The following is a 20,834-nucleotide window of genomic DNA, read 5'->3' on the forward strand; positions in this document are numbered from 1 at the left end:
AAAGTAAATGTCGTTTTAGAATTTTGTATGTGATTAGGTTTCGCTTGCCAGTAGCAAAACCTCCTCCACTAAGAGTGACAGCTGCGCTTCCCTCGAGCATGAGAAAGTAATGCAATTTTTCGAGGCCAATAGTATTAACATAAGCGTTTCTTTTGAGAATAGCGCAAAATGATGAGAAGTGTTTATATTCCTAGTAGTCACCAATGTAAAGCGACTTATATAAAATAACAGTGTTGTTCTACTTTAACAATGCGGTCGTATCTTGGACACAACCTCCTATAATTTTTCTCAAAAACGATTATTAATCACACTCAATTACTTATTGACGTAGGATTACGTCTTTCAGTTCTATACCGTCTATCAGTTCTATTCTAAATCAATGTTTCGAAAACGTTACGTTACGTAACGTTACGTTACGTAACGTAACGTTACGAAAGCGTTACGCCGGAGACCAATATTTTGAGTGTTAATAGCTTCTAAACAACCGAACGAAATGGTGTGATTAACACATCATTCGAAAGATAAACTGTCTACGCGTTATATACTTGTTACTTTTTCAACTAAAAACTTGTTTCAATAGCCTTAAAATTACTTTCAAAACAGGCTATTGAAATCACCAATCGGTATGTATGCGAGCGCCGGTCGGAAATCCACTCAGTTATAATTGAACAGCGATTGGAGCATGTTGTCGCTGTTGTGGTGAAAAATAATCTGCCAGTTCCCTTAGAAATTGAAAAAAAAAACATTCAAGCGAAATAGTTTACTTTAATGTTTTCTAACCATATAACACTGTGACCAAATACATTTGGTTTTGTGATTTTTCAATCAAAAGCAATGAACAGGTGGTTATCGAGTTAGCATTAACCACTGGTGGGCTTCGAGTACCGAGGAGAATCTTGAAAGATGTTATCGTTGCTGAAAAATAATCTGCCAGTTCCCCTGGGAATTGAAAAAAACATTCAAGCGACAGAGTTTATTTTAATGTTTTCTATCCATATAATACTGCGACCAAATAAATTTGGTTTTATGATTTTTCTATCAAGTGTTATCAACGTAAGACCACGTCGGCAATTCATAGAGGTGCAATGAATCTTAGGAAGGAATTCCCGCTCTACGCGCACTGGCAAACGATGTTTACTCAACAATTTCTTAAACGAGAAATGGGTGTTGTGAGAAAGGATGAGCGAACGCAAAAATTATGTAGACTGATTTGATGCAATAAATATTTTGTCTATTGGAAATGGAATACAAATCATATCACAATACAAGCAATGTATTATGTATCATACAACTTTCGTGTGATTGCTTCTTTTGCTGAACATTGTGCCTTCAACGTAACGCTCTCGATTTTGAAGTCCCCCAAATATTCATTTATTCATTCACTCAGAATTGATTCAGATGCAACTAAATACAAATGATCACTAAATCAACGATAGTCCTACGTCACCCTTGCGGTTATACCAAAGATATAACCCATTTCCTGTTCTATCTAATAACTTATTTTCTATATAATTAAGACTACCAATCTAATACTAATTAAATAACTAAACACTAGATTGATTGGACAGGATTATGATTTAGGACTAGGATGGAGCGAGTGGGTTAGTTTGGATGGATTAGGAGGGAAGGAATCAACAGTGATACCATTTCTTTTGAGAAAATAAGATGTCTCTAACCGGTAAGGCAGATTGCCTTCTCAATAATCTGGGTAATTCCGATAGACGAGCTCTGGCAGAATGAAGGGTTATACAGGACCAGATCACATGCTTGATGTCTTCTTCTTCTTAAATGGCATTAACGTTCCTAGAGGAGCTTCGCCGCCTCGACGTAGTATTACTTGCGTTTAATTAGTACTTAGTTGAGGTTTCTATGCCAAATAATACGCCTTGAATGCATTCTGAGTGGCAAGCTCTAGAATACGCGTTACCACAGTGCAAGTCGGAAATTTCTTTGACGAAAAATTCCCCCGATTAGAACGGGAATCGAGCCCGAACCCCCGACATGATCATGTGAGATGCTAACCACTTGGCCACGGGAGCCACTGAATGCTCAATGCCATGATAACCACCACCACAAACGCAAGTATCACTACCAACGATCCCAATGCGATACAGAGGTGCATCTAACAAATAATCATTAGACATGAGGCGGAACATCACGCGAATGAAGTCCCGACCTACATTCAATCGCTTGAACCATGCGTTTGTCGATACCTTGGAAATAAGGGTATGTAACCAGCGACCCATCTTATCTTTACTCAAAATTGTGTTGCCAATTGGAGAGTACGTAACTACGAGGAGTACAAAAAAATTGATGATAGGTTATTTGTCACGCAAAAATAGTGCCTTCCGAGGCCCCGAGCTTAGCTAACGAGTTCGCTTTCTCGTTACCTGGAACGGAGCAATGGGCTGGGACCCAGTCCATGTTATTAGCCCAGGAAGTTAGTTATTAGGTCCAACATTATATACATCGTATATTCAACCGAGCTCTTACAAATTTCTGGCTACTCAAAACAAAGAGTGGATCTAACTTTATGAAACATAGTCTATATAATGTACACCAACGCAAAACGCAAGTGAAAATTAAAAAAAAAACAAACTTCTTGTTCTTAAGTTAGATTAAGTTAACTTAGTAATGAATATATTTCAAATCTTTCTAGCCGTTGCTGTTATTTTGAACAGCTCTGTGCATAAAACCTAGACATTCGGAATTCACCCTTTGGGTTTCCAAGATAGTATGAAGATGTGGATTTATTGCTAGACTAAATGCAAATGCCTTTTTAGACTAAATCGCTGGAGCTTCTTAAGTTTAAAGTATTTTAGACCTTCAAATATCTATAATTAAGGACTCCTAATGTATTTTCAATTACCAAAAGAACTAACCGATTGATCCGTTTTGAGGTATGAAACTCAAGTTCGAACAATTCTCGTAACTTTGTCCGTATCAAAGTGAATCATCCGCCTCTTTGTTTGTTTGTTTACGGAGACTTAAAATTTTCAATTCATTCGTCTCCGACTGATAAAAGTAAATATTGTTAGTTTAATTTTGATACTATATTTATATATATTCTACGAATTCTGGAAATTCAAAAAAGGAAGTTGATATTGTTTTACTCTTTGGTAAATATCAGCTACACAAGTAAATGTTCTGATTTTATTCGGGAGAACATTTCGTTCACCCTTACTTCCAGATTGCACGTCACTGTTTGATGAAACCCCCTGAACCCCGAAGTAGTTTCGTCGCGCGATTACTTCTGTTTCGACCCTTTCCCGTGCGGTTTCTCGAATCAAATTCGAATTGTGGGGATCATGGAACTTTGTTTTGGTTCTCCTTGGAAACGACCGAAGGCGCACAGGTTGCTAAACCGAGCCCCGATCATCGCTGACTGTGTGTAGTGTACCTCGCTTACCTTGGAAAAGAGCGCTTTCCAAACCGCGGCGGGCTGATGTGACCGTGCTTCTGGCGAACAGGTTGCACAGGGTGCTTGTTGTGTGTGATTTATATTGTAAACAAAAAAGACCCGTCTGTCTGAGACGTAACTGCGGCTAGTTAGCAGTCACAACAGCTTGGGACGTTACAAGGGCCTCTTTATCAAACTTGTCTGATCTCCCTTAGTCTATATCAATATGCTAAGCGAGTTTTTGTGCTGATGCAAGAAAAATAAAGTAAGAAACAGAAGCGGGGGAAGCCTATGAAATTATACGCTCTCGGGAGGACTGGCTAGCCTCAACGAGGAAGTCTAACTTGTTCTTTTCGTGTTGCTCTGGTTCCAGCAAACGGTGGCGTCGTAAAGTGTGGGATCACAAATATTTTTAATTTTTTTCATGTAAAATTTCTAACGGTACGCAAGCTGCTACTGTTAGTCGAAAAGCGCCGTCATACCCGTTTGATGGAACCGCGGCGCATAGCGATGAAAGCGAACGCTTCGAACCGTTGGTTCAAGTTCGTCGCTTACGAGCAAAGCGCAAAGCCACTGCTGGAATCACTGTTATTAACATTGTTTGCCGGAGGGGATTTGCACACATTGCTAATACATCTGACTGAGTCGATACATACCGCCAGAAAAATAGAGCTAGCACTCGAGCGCAGTGTGTAATTATCGCTAATTAATTACATTGTCCTAACGGTCAGTTGATGAACATTTATCAAAACTGGAGAATGCAGCTGCAGGAATCTAGGAAGAGTTTTTCCGCTGTTGTCGTTATGTTCACACCCTTAAACACACGACAGAAAATTAATACTATGCAGAGAATGTGAATTCACGAACTTTATTTGGGCTGAAATACGCTCGCACATAGCCATGTTTGGTGTTTCACTCGAATCCAGAATAATTAACCTTCAATGAACCCAAACCCACACTAGTAATTGCTATATTCTGTTGTTCAGCATATGTCGTTTAAAGTGCAGTAATATCAATTAGTTGTTCTATCGTGAGCGATTGATTATTACGTTGTTTGTAGTGTTCCAATTGATTCATTGCGAATTATTGTAATGTGTGGCGATTTAAGGCTAATTGATGAACGCATTCGACCCGTAGGAAATATTTAGCTTCGTTAGTCACATTTCCTTGTCCGGGTCTCCAGATGTGGCGTCTTCTCCGTTGCGTATCGATACTTCTATCCATTTCACAGACCTAATTATCATACAATATACACCCGGATCGGTTCGAATAGCGATTTTGTTGATGAATCTTCTCAGGTACCCACTAAAGAGAGGGTATTAATAATTGAATCATTGCAAATCACATCTGGCGAGGTGGAGTTCATGCAATGCGCCCATCCGAGTGACGCGGGGCTGATCAGAATCTCGCGTACGCGGGAGACGCACGTCACCACTGTTCGCCGTTACCGCCGAGTTTTCCCACGCGCGTCGTCGTCAGTGATGAATGCTCTGTTTTGTGTAAAGTGGGGTGATCTCCGACATTGTTCTCCAAAGGGAGATTGCTTTTGTGTGTCCGCGAGATCCGCGAAGCTCGATTGCAGGAACTTGGGGTTAATCACATGTGCAGCCGCGGGGAGCTTTCGGCGACGACTGCAATTGATGCAGTTGATTGAAAACATTGTATGGACGTAATAACTACCCGGAGGTTAAGATGTGCATATTATGTTCGAGATGCGAACTTTTCTTGAAACTTGTTTCTCGAAATATCGTTCGATTCCGAAGAAAATCTTAGACACTTTTAAGCTTCCCAGCGAAATTTCGTTATTTTTTTTCTGTAGTTTACGTGCTAACGGATTATTATGCATAACAAAATCATTCAGATGTTCAGATTTGTTATTGAACGAAGATAAGATTCATTTGTTCACTGTTCTATTTAATCATATCTTCTATTTATCCTTCCAAAATTAAAAAGCATTTCCTCGTTTTGTTAAAAGGTTTTGTTAAAAAAAAATCCGTCATCCGGGAGTGAAATTGGGCAAACGTACTTATAAAAACAAAGTGCAATTTTTGAAAGTATTATATAATTAAATTTGAAAACTTCTTCATATGACACGTTCAATAATCATCTGTAGGTTTTTTTCGTTGGTGCATCCGTGGCCGAGTGGTTAGCGTCACACATTATCATGCCGGATGTTCGGGTTCGATTCCCGTTCTGGTCGGGGAATTTTTCGTCAAAGAAATTTCCTTCGACTAGCACTGTGGTCACGCGTATTCTAGAGCTTGCCCCTCGGAATACATTCAAGGCGTGTTATTTGACTTAAGAAATCTCAACTAAGTATTAATAAATGACGCTAGTTAATGCATACGTTGAGACGGCAAAAGTTCCACAGGGAACGTTAACGCCATTCAAGAAGAAGGTTTTTTTCGTTATAGGCTCTAATCGAATCGCTTATTAAATTGCATAAAAACACCTTTTTTTGAACATTATTTTTGTTCCTATTTTTTGTCATGGCAAGGAAACATATTTTCAACACGTCAAAACGATATTATTTATTACTAAACTAAACCAGTCTTCCGAAAAACACTTACACATGTCCACGCGATGTGAAAATTCCATGGTTTTGTTTGAATTCGAACATGATTCTCGCTAGTGTTGAATGTCTATCCCAAACACGAACAATGATACACAAACATTAACATGTGAAGACAAACACGATGTTTATAATTCAAGAACATCATGTACAAACATATCACCCGATGTCGCAGTATTCATTGCTTTCGTTTCGTTTCTTTTCATACACGGAATGAAATTATTCATCCCAAAACATTTCTTCGTAGAATACTTTTTCACAGAAACGAACTTGAAATTTAGTTTGCATTTCAAAAATTGCACGAACTAAGAGGCTATAAGTTCATGCACCAAAATATATATTTTTATTAAGGCTCATATGGCGTCAGCTTAACGGGGCCGGGAGTTCAATATTTTGACAATGTTTGCTTACAACTATTTATGTTAGTAATATGTAACCGATTACTCGCGGTTGGCTCGAGGTTAGTATTACAAGTGTTCTCATAATTGGGATGTTGCAGTCTTCAGTACTCTGTACGTGTGTCCGACATGGGATACTTCCTATTGGGATGCAGCTGACCGTTAATCAGCAACGACCCCCTAGTCTGCACCCCATATCTAGCGTGGTGCGTCTTTTTCGACTCGAGGAATCCAGGATAGAATGATCACTAGCCGGCGCAATCATCAGCTCGTGTAGAGTTGTCATGAGCGGTACAACCTTTGGCTCTTGTTGAATCATCAGTGGACTGCACAACCTTCGGCCCGTGTATCTGTAAAGAGTGTGTGTATGTATTGCCGCGACTAAGTAAAAGTTTATAGATCGTTCATGCACATTTTGCAAGTCTGATTAAATAATCCTTGGTTTCGTTCAAAGAAAACATTCTCTGAATAGAAAGAAGCTTTCTATTTTTTTTGCGTGCATGTTGGCAATTAAAGTCTGGGGAGCCGACTGCATAGCGAGCGACGTCGTACAAATGCTGACCAAAAAAATAAATACCCAAAAATTAGTTTTAGATGCAACCTTCAGCGGCACACAGCAGAACCAACAGAGAAATTTCAGCGGCTAAAACACACCATTAATTTCTCGATGTTATCACAAACTGAATGAAGGAAAAAACTAAAAGCTACACTTACACTGCACTACATATGCTATGTGTGCATGCGATTGCATCATCCTTTCTTCTTCTCTTCTCCGCTCGTTCTATAGCTCGGGTCGCGATCGTCGCGAACAAGCAGTATTGGCCATTTGTATTCAAAGATCCAGCCAAAATTGTTGCTCCCGTGGTCGAGTGGTTAGCGTCACGCCTAACATGTCACTGCTGAATAATTCAATTTATTTTTTTTTTCATGTTCGAACATCATGTGAAACATTGGGATTAAACATCGTATGTCCAAACATACCACGAATACAAACATGTCACATTTTCTAACATAGGTACGAAAAAATCATGTTTGTACTCAAACACAAAACTGTGAACAGCAGCGTGGACATGTTTATTCTGGACGCAGTGTTTTTTGTGAAACATGGAAGACTGAACTAAACATATTAATTCACACCCTGTTGAACGAATATTCGGTAACTATCCGGAATCCGGCCTATCCGGCCAATATTAGCTATCCGGCCGGATACCGGATATTAGACAAAAATCAATAATTTCTCATTAACACAAAATAAATCGTATTTTTCGATAACAAATTAATATTAGCTTATAACATTAATTCATTAACACTATTACTTTTATTATAATTTTTTTAAATGACCGATTACGCTTTGCTCCGTCTTTCTTTGTATACACTACTGAAAGGAGCTGAAAGATGAACTCTAGCAGACCTTGCTGCTCAGAGTTTGATGACTACCAAACGTAGTGAAGGTGATTGCGATCCATTCGAAATGTTTTCGCATAGCAGTCGATTTCTTTAGCTATGGGATTTTTTTTCCTGAACACGACGATGACTATCATTTTCATTTGCCACTTCGTTGAAACGGTCCCAAAAGGTGCCGTTTAATTTGATTTATGTTGTAAGTAAGTGTACCCTCTCTTATATTATGATCCCTGAAGTGAGTTCCATGTTTTTTTAATCTTGAATGAAAATATTTGATTGATGTTCTTAGCTTTTTTGAATTCGTAGAATGAGTATATTTTATTATGATGGTTTTTTTTGGATATATTCATAAAAATTTCATCATAACAGAAAATCCCTGACAAAAAATGTGTTCAATATTCTTTGCACAAAACTTGATACTCTATTAAGGAATATTCATTCTATACGGAAAATTTAATCATAGTTCATTATTTTTATGTGAAGGTGTGTTTATTACTCCCTTAAAAATGTAATATTTTATTAGCTTCATGCACCGATGCGATTTCTCCCAGTTTCGTATTCGCAAATAAAGAGCCGAATATCCGGCCGCCTACGACACAATTAACGATACCTACGACACAATCAATAAAAGCGACGTAAGACGGGAGACATTCATGAGCAACGCCGACACAGCCTTTACCAAAACGCAATGCATTATCATGATATTACAGCATGTATTAAGGAAAATGGTAATGATTTTCCAGATGGAGTAAAAACGCTTTTAAAACAACAAAAATCATATATTAAAATTAACTCAAACGTATCAAATATGTAGAAGGTTCACTCTTTCACATTCTTTGCAGATGGGGTAAGATCTTGAAGGAAAATTGTGCCTGATAATGATTTTATCTAAATAATCCATCTAAATAGAAATGGATCGCCAAATGTGTTGCTAAGCGCAAATCTCGAAGAAGGGATCGTCCGATTTGAGCCGTCTTTATTTTGTTGTTTTCGTCTTTGTTCATAAATCAATGTTACAGCGAAAAAATCGGGGTTTTTTTTGAAAATTCGGAAAAATTCGTATGTTTTTCGTATGTTCTACAATTGCATTTAATATGCAGAGATGAACCAGCCTTCGGCTGAAAATCTCTTTAATATAGAAACAAATTACATTAAATTGTCATACGGTCGGTGTTAAGTCAGAGGGGACCAAGTCGCAAAATTAAAAATTTCGAAAATGAAAATTTACTTTTCCGTATCAAGTATATACAGGGTTTTCCATTTCGGGCTTCCGAAAGTATACAGCCCTGCGCTGACAACCGTTTGACATAGCTGTCAACCAAAGCGTCATATCGTTAGTTGAATGTCTGCCATTTTACAATATGGATCGTTTTAGCATCGCACAACGTGTTAATTTTGTTAAATTATACTATAAAAATGATGAAAACCCGGCAAGTGTTTTTCGAGCATTACGGACGGATTTTGGTCGTCATGGACGGCCTACAGAGCACACAATCGCTAATGTAGTGCGTAAATTCGAACAAACTGGATCCGTAGCGGATATTGTGAAACCTGTGCATCATCGTAATGTGCGTTCGGCCGAAAATATTGCTGCTGTTGCTGCCAGTGTGGAGGATGACTCGAATGTTTCGATTCCACGGCGTGCTCAGCAATTGGGCTTGTCAAACACATCATTGTGGCGAATTTTGCATTTGGACTTGCACCTACATCCATATAAAGTCCAACTGGTATAAAAATTAGAGCCTGGTGACCATGGAATGCGTCGGGCATACGTCGATTGGGTGAACGAACAACAGCAGCAAAATGCTGATGAATTTTCTTCAGCGATGAGGCACATTTCGAGTTCGGTGGCTATGTGAACACCCAACATTTCCGTATATGGGGCTCTGAAAATCCACACGTGATTGTTGAGAGGGCATTGCATCCGCCGAAAGTCACTGTTTGGAGCGCATTATGGTCTGGTGGAGTCATCGGGCCGTATTTCTTTGAAAATGAGGACGGCGAGACGGTAACTGTGAATGGTGAGCGCTATGGCCGCATGTTAACCGATTTTTTTTGCCACAAATTAAAGATATGGATACGGATGACATGTGGTTTCAGCAGGACGGCGCCACGTGCCACACAACACGATCGAACATGGCCATATTGCGAAGGAAATTTGAGGGACACATAATTTCGCGTTTTGGTGATGTCAATAGGCCGTCCAGATCATGCGATTTGAACCCGCTAGACTTTTTTTGTGGGGTTATGCGAAAGACCGTGTCTATGCCAACTCTCCGCAAACTCTTGAACATTTGAAAGACAACATATGTGAAGTTATGACCGAGATACCGCCCCATATGTGCCGAAAAGTCATCGAAAATTACCTGTTCCGGATCAAGGTGTGCGAGGAAGCCCTGTTGTATTTCACACATAATGGCATAAACCAAACTTTAATTTGAAATAAAAGTTTCATCGAAATTCGAATTCTAAGTGTGTTTTATTTCAATTTACTTTCGGAATTTAAAGTTGGAAAACCCTGTATTTGATGTAATGAAAAACATGCGTTTTGCTAATGATTGAAGAATCTTGAACGAATTGTATCTGTATTGTAATAATTTTATATTATGACGACCAGTGTCTTAGAATATCAACAAATATTCACGAGAAACGAATATGATTTTGTTCCAGTGTAAATGACTTTTTTTCAGCTTGAAACACACTGCCCTCATTATATTGATGACAATAACAAACGAGTTAATTTTGTTCATATCGCTGTTGCATGAGCAAATTTGCTATAATGAATGAATGCGACATTGAGTGGGGTTCATAACATCGCTGTTATTTATACTTTGGGTATCAAAAGCAACAAATTGATATTCATCACACCCGAAACGATATTCGTTCTGGCAGTGAATTTAAGTTCAAAATAAATTTTATTTGGCGAGACGGTAGCAACGGCATATGCAGAATGGATACAACGAGTGGTTTTAGCTACCGTCAAGTCATTTGCGACATCGGGAATTTCATAAGGTATTTCCGATTACGGCATCCGGCAACTGCAAAACCCAACCGCACACAGCAGCCTCAGGTTAGAAGTTAACAACAGCTGATATTCATTTGGCTGAAATGAAATTCAGTTCTGACGTTTCCGATAATCAAGATGAAAATGACACTGGGTGGAAAAAATAAACATCAAAACATATTGAAGGACAAAAGTTCATTTGCTCATATTCAATGGTTGCTTGGATCTGTCATTTTAATTTTCGTTTGGAATATATAGGTTTTCGATGCCCGAAAAGCCCGAAAATCTATGCATTTGATCTTAGCGAAGATGATTTTTTCCAACACTGATGACGACTAGTTTTGTTAGGAGAAGTATTAGAAAATTTAGAGAATACTAAATCTATTTTTTGATAGATTCAATCTATGAATAGTTCTGGGATTTTACCCAAGATCCTGTTTAGTAAGAAAATGTGAATGTTAGAATGTATTCATATCAGAAATCTATTTTAGGTTGGGTTGGGACAGTTAGTTATTTCATAAAAAGGTGCAATGTTTTCCGTTATGGAACCCTCAGCCATACGTCATGAAGTATCAACGGAAATTTGAAGAACAGTGTCGAGAATATTATGCAAGTCTCACGCAATTCTTATTTCTTGGAAACAAAATCCACACGTTCGGCAATGTTTTCAACTGTATCCCAAATATTGCTCGTAATCTACATATTTTATTACCACGCTTTTTCGTGTTACTGGGAAACTAGATCTCTGCCAACTGTCACCTGTGTTCGTTAAGGTAATTCTTCTACATATTGAAGTTTTCGGACCGAAACCCCTCTATATGCTCCCGAGCGTATATCGATTCTCATTCCAAACACGCTCTCTGTTGTCCCCCATGCGATTACCTTTTTGGAGGCTGCCCGCAATAAAAAAACAACAACAAACAATAACTATAGCGTGAGTGCAACTCTCCTAGCTCCGATGCTCGTCTAGACACAGCATCACAAACAGACGGCGGCGGTGGTGGTGCAGCAAATCATTCACGAGAGACAAAATCTTCCGGCGAATCGGAGCGAATCGTTAGTATAATGCGAGACTTGTAACGGCGCGGAAGTGGTAGAAAATCGCGCGCATTGTTTGGCATCCCCGTATAATAACCCCCGTGAAACGAAATTTCATGTGGATTTATTAGTCTTTTTTTTTTTCTCTTGTTTCGTTTTCGACACTAGCGCAACTTTTTTGTGCTATCGTGCGATAACTGCGAGTATTATTATATATCCTAACGGCGTGGCATTTTCGACTAGTTTTCGTTGCTGCTGAACCGGTTCACCTGTTGTGTTCCTGGTGTGGTGTGTGGATGTGTACGTGGCTACGTTAGTGCTATTAACCGAATTACCTTGCACCAGGAGAAGTTGAAAGTTTTGCAGAGAGTGCAAGTAACGAACGTGTTACTTCCAGGTCGTGTTCAGTTCAGGGACTTCTCGTGTCCTAGAGTGTGCAACTAGTGACTGGATATTCACTCGGAACACTCAACGAAGGACAGAAAAAGATGTGCTGAAAAGTGGCCGCCAGAGATCAACATATCTTTACTCTAGCCAAGAGTGAATCACCGGAAATATAATCGAGTTGGAAAACGCTCGAAATGTGCGAATTGATTACGCCACCCACGTTCGACAGCAAGGTTTCTATTGAATTTCAGCTTTAGAAATTGCTTTGTAGCTTCCACTAATGTAACTCTCTAATTTGGTGTGCCCATTTGAGGAAATAAAACTACAAACAATAACCCTGTGCATTTTGGGTTCCCTCTGGTTGAACTAGAACTATAATCACGTCGGGATTGTATGTTGGTAATTGATAGCCTGCCGTCGAAAGAATAGAGCAAACATAAACAATACAATACGAGGGATATTGACTATTGTAGAAAACATCGGACAGAATTACAGAGCGATTGTTATTTGATATCGTAATTGTAGTGACGGCTGCTGCAGAAGACAAAATGGTACAATGCCTCGTAATTTATATTTCAAACGAAAAGTGATTCACTTCCGCACTATTGCACGATTACGCTGTCGGTGTTTAAGTTTCAACTTAATTGCACGTACGTCGTTTCGTAGGTCAGATAATTCTGGTTGTTATCTACATGAAGATGAAATTGGGATTATTTGAATTCCTTCACTCTGTTTCACATACGAACGCAATGCTCTTTAATAATCATTTGGAAGAATTGAACAACATATTGAATAATCTACCCAAATCACCCGCTTTTTCGTGTCGAATAATAAAAGGCATAAGCAGATATACCAATAGTTCATTGACATTACTAAATAAGTCACTAGTTACCACAACACACATGCATCCGAAACCTTTTGGATATTGTAAAACATTCATTTCAATCGATGAATTATTGTTTCCTGTAGATGCATCTGAATATATGTTATCATTGGGTTTACAACCGTAATTAAATCCTTACAAAATTTCAAGCGCAGGTGACTGTTGTACAAGTAGAGCATACAGCTGCAGGCAAACCTGTTTTCGTGTGATTTGAGTATATATGTGATTGTTTTTTGCAAATCCAATCCAATCGATTTGAATAGGATTTTTAAAAGGAACATAATTAAATATACACCAAAAATAAATGTAGGTTATGTAGAATAATCATAAATGAAAACCATTAATATGTGATATTTATACTATACTTTTATTATTTTGCATTATGGCTGGTTTTTACTACTATTTCTTACGAAACCCATCTTATATGACATGAACATGTAAAAATTATTTACATACAAAGTTTGACCTCCATTCAATAATTTATCCACGAGTTGGGTCCCGCAAGAAACTCACCCGGATCGCGTTGGGCGACGAACATGTTAAGAAGAAATGAGTCGCACAAATGAGGAATCGCACAAAAACAGATATTTATTAAATTCGGAAGAATGGAGGAAAATGATAAAATCAGGGTTTATTCAAAATAACAGCTCGGCTGAAAAGTTCATAAGGTTGCCGTCTAGATGGAGCCTCTGGCAGAAATCTACATGACTATCACAAAGTACCTTCTTTCAATGGATACGTGTCAAAATTTGACAGCAATCGGTCGATTGGTTCGTGAGTTACACCATTGAGAGTGAAGCAACTTTTGTTATTGTAGAAAATGGTAGAAGTTTCCCCCTTTTTCCACGAATATTTTTTTATACCTTCATTCGAATCAAGTTGCTGGTCAGCAAGTTGGATATCTATTGATCTATGATGATCATAGGGTAGATCTTCACAGTTGAGTGTTGAGGTAAAACTGGTTCACCATACGTTGGTGATGGAACATATTGTCAAGGAAAAAAAGTCTTGTTTTGCCTTTTCTGGTGCATGGTTGTTTTCCATACAGGTATCGAATTTTAATCGAAACAATGAAACCTAATTCTTTGCACTTTTGTTTGTGAGTTCCGATATATGGTATATGGTCTTTCGGTCACTTCTTTCAACAATGAGGGATGTATATCAGTGATAACGTGGCGAAAGTTGTTTTCCAAGGCATCAATCGTCAGCACTGGTTGAATCTACACATGCTTCTTGTTATGCTTGGAATTATCAAAATAAATCTATGAGATTTCAAAATAAATGCAGGCTCCACCCAATAAAATAGCATATACGTCAAATATTTTTATTCCACACTGTAGTGTGTGATATGAAAATTGTCATTTGTTTTCTTCAATCTGCAATCGATATCTGTACAATAGATGTTATGATGTTTGTTTACTTCGCTTTTCGTTGCCGAGAGATCTTTGATCTACGAATTAACCGCTCGTCTGCTCCTGAGGAACCGCAAACTTCAATGAACTAATTTTACGTTCAGATATTTATCAACAATTTTCATTTCGCGAGATATTATAGCTTGGGTTATTGCTAAACTATCTACATTACGTGTCCTAGCGTTAGAAACACTCGATTTTTTTTTGACTTGCCAATGAGCAACCGTACAAAGGTAGCTGCTCGTTTGAGCTGAAACTTTCATAGAGTCTGTAGTTGCATCTATTCTTCGTACGATCACTGCTCATAGGTTCTTGATTGGGGTTTAACTGGTGAATAAACGGGGTGGTCCAGAATCGGATGCCACAGTTCAACAAACTATGCAAAGGTCTTTCCGCTTTTGTGAACTGATGGGTTGTCATGTTGGAATACCCAACCATCACGGTGATTTCGGTGCAAGGAAAGGCAGTAAATGCAGTACTTCCTCGAACTCATGTTAGTGAAAGAGTCATCTGAATCAGCTCTCTTTAAGAATGTTCTCCCTAAACAATCGAACTTCTTCTTGTGCTATCATAAACTTTTTGTAATTCATGCGAAATTGCTTTTAATTTTGTGAATGATAGATAGCGTGTGGCAATCAAGATTTTTGGAATATCAAACATATAAACATACAGGATCTTTCAGATTAAACGCTCACGCAACAAATTTTAATGACTTCTACGAAAGTGAACCGATTTTTATTTTCAAAAAATGAGAATAAAGCTTATTTTAGGACATTTTCGATGTGACCACTCTTTATTTCGATAACGCGTTTTAAACGTTGTTCACCGTTCTTCATACTCAACTCTAACATTACGACTTCGATGCTATTGAAATCCGAGCTATTTCTTCTTTAAGTTCCTCCAAATTTTGTGGCTTATTGACATAGCAACGGTCTTTCACATACCCCCAGAGGAAGTAATTGACGACGAGAAATGTTGAAATTCTTACCCTAAGAGGACAAAGTTTTATGAGGGCTTCGGTTGCTCGAACAATACGATGTCACTAAACATACAGGTTCTTGTAATGTGTACATCTTGACACTAAAAACCATCTGATTAGACTGAACTAGTAGCCGAATATTATCGTCCCGAAGTGGGGAATGCAGTGTTACCATCGACGGAGCGAAAAAAAAAATTTTTGTTAAGGAGCTATACAATTTTTTTGCGTGAGCGTTTTAAACTGAAAGATCCTGTACTTGAAGAAGATCTGATTCATTGAAATTAAAGATACATTGTCCAGTGTTGAATAAAAAATAGTGAACATTTGAGAACGGTCCTCAATCGGCTGTTTGGCAAAGCTTCCGTTTGATGTCGGAACAGGAGCGTTGTTCGGTCTTCATGTCAGCACATCTTTTGATTCTACCAATCAAGGTTTCTGGGTACAAATGGGATTGAATAGGTATTCTGGAACGATTGTGTTTTTTTGCGTATAGGAAAACCTGTGTTTTGTGCGGACTCTTTTATGCGATTTTCTGTTCTTGTGCGGTTTTTTTGTGCGATTGTTTTTGTGCGGTATATGAAAAGAACCATATTCGACGAAGTTATCGTCCATTTAGTTTCTTTCGATATTTTATATGCATTTCAGTGCGAAAAAAACACCCACTTCTTAAATTATTCCCACCCTTGCATCAAATGCACTAAACGCTCGACATGATTTCTTATAGCAACAAGTTTCGACATGAACTAAAAGCTAAAACCTCTCTCATGAATGGCAATGTACAGCATCACTTTCTTATGAAATTTATATTTTATGTTCGAAGATGCAGTAGAACTATCCATGGAATAGTACAGATCGTTTCCGGCAATGTGCATCTTCGGAAGAGGGAAGTAACATTCGTCGTCCTAAACGAAACATTTTCAGGAATATTTTTTTATCAACCAGTGGCATTGGGATTTCAGCGTCAAAAGCTGTTTCTCAGTGTATTCCGAGGCTTTTGGTTCTTTCGGCACATTATTGTGACTCTTTTCAATATTTTGTAGATGTACTGTTGAGAAAATTAAAATCATAAATCAGTTGAACTTTTTGTAGTATGTGGATCTGGTGGCGATCTGGTGTAGTGGTACCATCCATACCTCTCATGCTAAACGTCAGAAGTTCAATTTTCACTCCCGACATTCTTCCAAAAATAGAAGTAAAAGTGTGTTGAAAGTCACTATAATATAGAAAAAAATTGTTTTTGTGGCATCCCGTTGGCTCAGTAAATCCTAGTTGTTGAAGGCACGAGAAGAAGAACGAACTCTTTTTGCGTACATAATTTCCCTGGTCTTCCACTATCTTGCTGAGCTTCAATGTATCAAAACACTTAACAACAAATAGAAGAACAAGGGGACGAATACAAGTCAGCGCATAAATTATAATTCAAATCAAATGGTTGATCTTCAAAAGTCTCACTTCCCAAATTAGGTTGTAGAAAAACATTAACAAGACTTCATTAACCCTATACTTCTATACTTGCGCATACGGTCTGACAGACCGAGAATCAATGAGGCGGTTGAATTAAATGACTATAAAATCTGAATGAATGAATGAAAAATATTTTCTGGAGTTTTTTCAGAGTCAGAGTCACTTTGAAACTGGATGAATGCAGCCAGCGAGAACTGGTCGAAGTTAGTGTTGAATTGGGTAATATTGAATCTTAATTTGTGGAAAACGTGGAAAATATTCTTTGTTCCTTGACGTATTGCATCGATCGCGATTGGGACCAACAATGAGAACTTTTTGGCTGGCTTGCGTCGGTCGCTGATTGAACATCTCGGAATGAATCATCTGGTGTAAATAACGTCAACTCGGTTCCTTCCGAGCGAGTGGTTTATGTGCTACATACTGAGAGGATCACATCCTGATCACGGACGAGAAACGCATGAAGATTATTTGATGTTTGCGATCGCTCGCATTTGGTTCTCGGACAAGATTCAAAATAGTGGGTATTCTGCTCTGCTCTCTCTTTTTGTCAAGGACTTGCACAGGGCATGATCTACGGCTGAGACACCTTCGCAAGACAAACTCCTTCTGAAGAAAATGAAATGATCGAACTTGAACATTAAGTGCGAAAATACATACATATGGGAATGTATTTTCGCACTTAATGTTCAAGTTCTACAATTACATCATGATAAGCGTTGTTAGCCCATTCGATATTTGCGCTAAAGAAATTGATCTTTGTTCGAAGGTGGAAATGAATTTTCAGGTGAAACAACGCATTCCTGTATCTTCTGTCTATAAAACAGGACGAACTCGATTATATACAGTCTCGGATTTCTTTTCACTCTATAAAATCGAATCCTGTATCCTGTATAATCCTGTGTCGGACAAAATATTAGGACCACTGCTCAAGCAAAAAAAAAAGTGACAAAACATTAAGACCGGTTTTAAAATTTATGGTAAAACTTTGCTGATCGACTTTGTTATCCTGGAACCATTTTTTGACGGTCTTGGCGGTGTGTTTCGGTTCCTTATCCTGCCTTGGGTATTTTGCGGATATATAATCGAGTTTGTATATAATCGAGTCCGACCTGTAAATAAAAAATGAAAGCCAAATGTGTTGCTAAGCGCAAACCCCGAAGAAGGAAGGTCCGATTTGAGTCGTCTTTATTTTGTTGTACTCGTCTCGGCTCATAGATCAATGTTATGGTGAGAAAAAGTTTTGAAATTTTTGAAAAGCTTCGAGAGAAAGTTCGAAACGAAAAATTCTCATATATCCCACAATGACATTGTTTTTAGTCCAATTGTCTGAAAATAAGTTTATATTATAATGGAGAGTTTTGGCAGAAGTAATAGGATATTTAAAGTAAATGGAAATGGGAATTTAAAGATCAATCAATGGAGAGTTCTACGATTGAGCCCACGAACGTTCGCTTGGTAAGAAATCGTTCGAAAAAAATCATATCAAAAGTATAATTTTGGGCGGGACAAAGTTTGCGGGGTCGGCTAGTATGTAAATAAATCAATAATGGAGTTTTAAATGAGTACTGAACGGAACACTTCGTACGGAAAGTCCACATGACCCGTAGTCGTAAATGATCCGCTTTTCCTCATCTATTTCAGAAATAGATCGAATATGTTGCGATTCGACAGCGATTCGCAGAATGAAATTCGGTTTGAATTTTTCGTTGTGTTAATTCGTGTGGCAGCCGTACATCGTGCTTGATTTATCTAGCATCATTCAAGTTACTACGATTGTTTTGCAATGATTAGCTGCTGGGCAAAGGAAACACAGAGGCCGTGGTGCGTCTCTGACATCTGAATTGTCGGAACGGAAGCAACGAAACCGAATTTGTTCGTGATTGACAGTTACAGTATGAGCACCATACACAATATTCATATTTACAGCCGCCTGACTTGCCTTTTTGCCATCATCTAAGTAAAACAAAAAAAAAATGTTTTTTCGTGTTTTCTCCTTGGTTAAGTCAATCTTTGATGAGCGCCCAAACAAAAACTTTGTCAAGCATTTACAAAACTGGCTGAGAGCTGTGTATAGTACGAAATACTACCGCTTCAACGATCTATCGATCAGTCAAATATCGTTTCTTTGATGATATTAGTTCCATATTATCCCGTTATCACTTTTAAGATTAATTTCCTTTTTCCGATTTATACTTTTTTTAACTGTTTCAAAAATTTACACATGACGGCGCCAGTGGTTGTGTGGTTAGCGTAACAGCCTCACAATCCGATCGGCCCGGGTTCAATCCCAGCTGGCGTCGTTGGGATTTTCTGAGGCGAAAAATCTCTGGTTACGTCTTCCTTCGGAGGGGAAGTAAAAGAAGTTGGCCCGGCTCATGAGTTGTTGAGTCTGATAGGTAGGAACAGGTGGAGTCGCCTCCCTGATGTCGGTGATTGGCACTGAAGTGGCGGAAATAGGCCGACGAAAAATAAGCGAAGATAAAAAAAAAAAATTTACATACTGAGAAACGACTTAACAAATTTATTACATACAACGAACAATCAATTATTTTCTTATCTGAAATTTCGAAAAATGAAACATCGGTGTCAAGTTCATCGAATATTTTTTTTTTCCAAAATATATATTTTTATCAAGGCTCATATGGCGTTAGCCTGACGGGGCCGGAGTTCAATATTTTGACAGTTTTTCTTATTATCTATGTTAGTAATATGTAACCGATTACTCGCGGTCGGCTCGAGGTTAGTATTATAAGTGTTCTCGTAATTGGGATGTTGCTGTCTCCAATGCTCTGTACGTGTGCCCGACACGGGATACTTCCTATTGGGATGCAGCTGACCATTAATCAGCAACGCCACCCTAGTATGTACCCCATATCTAGCGTGGTGCGTCTTCTCGACTCGAGGAATCCAGGATAGAATGATCACTAGCCGGCGCCGAATATTTGATTGGCATGAGCTCAACCATCGAGTTATAGTTTTTATCGCTGAACATATCTCGAAGATGTACAAGTGAACTTGTAACACTGTTCACAGATCTACTTCTAAGTTCGGACTTAGTATATACACTCATTTTCTGCATTTTACTGTGATATCACCGGTCTTCGCTTATCATGACATGCCGGCTGTAAATCATGCCCAGCCCTCTTAAGTCCACAATTGCCAGTTGTTGTGCATCGCTGACTTGATGAACTTGACTGGAATAGTAGAAACGCGATTGTTTAAGCAGTATTAACTCAACTTTCGTGTATATAATGTAACATTCTGGTTAATATGAGTCTAAACAGCTCTAGAATTACGTTTTCTATAAACGTTGGGAGGAGCAATCCTGATTAAAACGATAATTAACACTTAAATGGCGTGTTTAATCTTGCACAGATTGATCGGCAATGGTGAAAAAGGGAGACTCTACGGAAGCTGACATGTAGCTCACGTTTCTGTTCCATTTGGCATGATGAATGCGCTAGGTTGATTGATATTTCATCTGTTTTCCTAAGTTTTGTTATTAAAACATCGCTTGCCGATTAGAACAGAAATACCGAATTGACATCATCCCAATCGAGAAGCGCGATGTTTCCACAGCAGAACGGCTTATGACCTGTTTCCTGCGAAGCCCAGATTCGCTGAGATTCACTCTGATGCGCAACAAAGAACAATCTCGCACCTCCAAATTGGACGATATACAAGCGACAGCGTGAATGAACATAAAAAATGAGCTGAGGCGTAGTTGAGTAATTCCGCGTGTTTATCTCAGCGTTTCAAGCGGGGGTGAATCTGGCCCTGTGTGCGAAACTTGATGTGACGTGTTTTGATTGCTTGGTTAATAAATATTTTCTCCATCCCACTTCTCATAGAGACAATGTGTATCTTTACGTTCTGCAACATCTGTCATATTT

The 20,834-nt window shown here is 38.5% G+C and overlaps 1 protein-coding gene across 24 annotated transcripts in view; it reads left to right on the forward strand.

Annotated features, from left to right (window-relative positions):
- The window catches only part of LOC129778219 (TLD domain-containing protein 2), a 438,692-nt gene that overhangs the window by 409,027 nt on the left and 8,831 nt on the right, over positions 1 to 20,834 (forward strand). The window contains exon 1 of one of the 24 annotated variants that reach the window (XM_055784988.1): positions 12,141 to 12,436. The exons of 22 other annotated variants lie outside the window; for them this stretch is intronic. In XM_055784988.1, the coding sequence (XP_055640963.1) occupies positions 12,398 to 12,436 (39 nt within the window). In that variant the 5' untranslated portion in view covers positions 12,141 to 12,397. Of the gene's footprint in view, positions 1 to 12,140; positions 12,437 to 12,479; positions 12,755 to 20,834 lie in introns of those variants that run through there. One more of the 24 variants, XM_055784989.1, reaches the window with a different exon arrangement.

The sequence above is a fragment of the Toxorhynchites rutilus genome, chromosome 3, assembly GCF_029784135.1.
Source record: "Toxorhynchites rutilus septentrionalis strain SRP chromosome 3, ASM2978413v1, whole genome shotgun sequence".
Taxonomy (NCBI): Eukaryota; Metazoa; Arthropoda; class Insecta; order Diptera; family Culicidae; genus Toxorhynchites; species Toxorhynchites rutilus.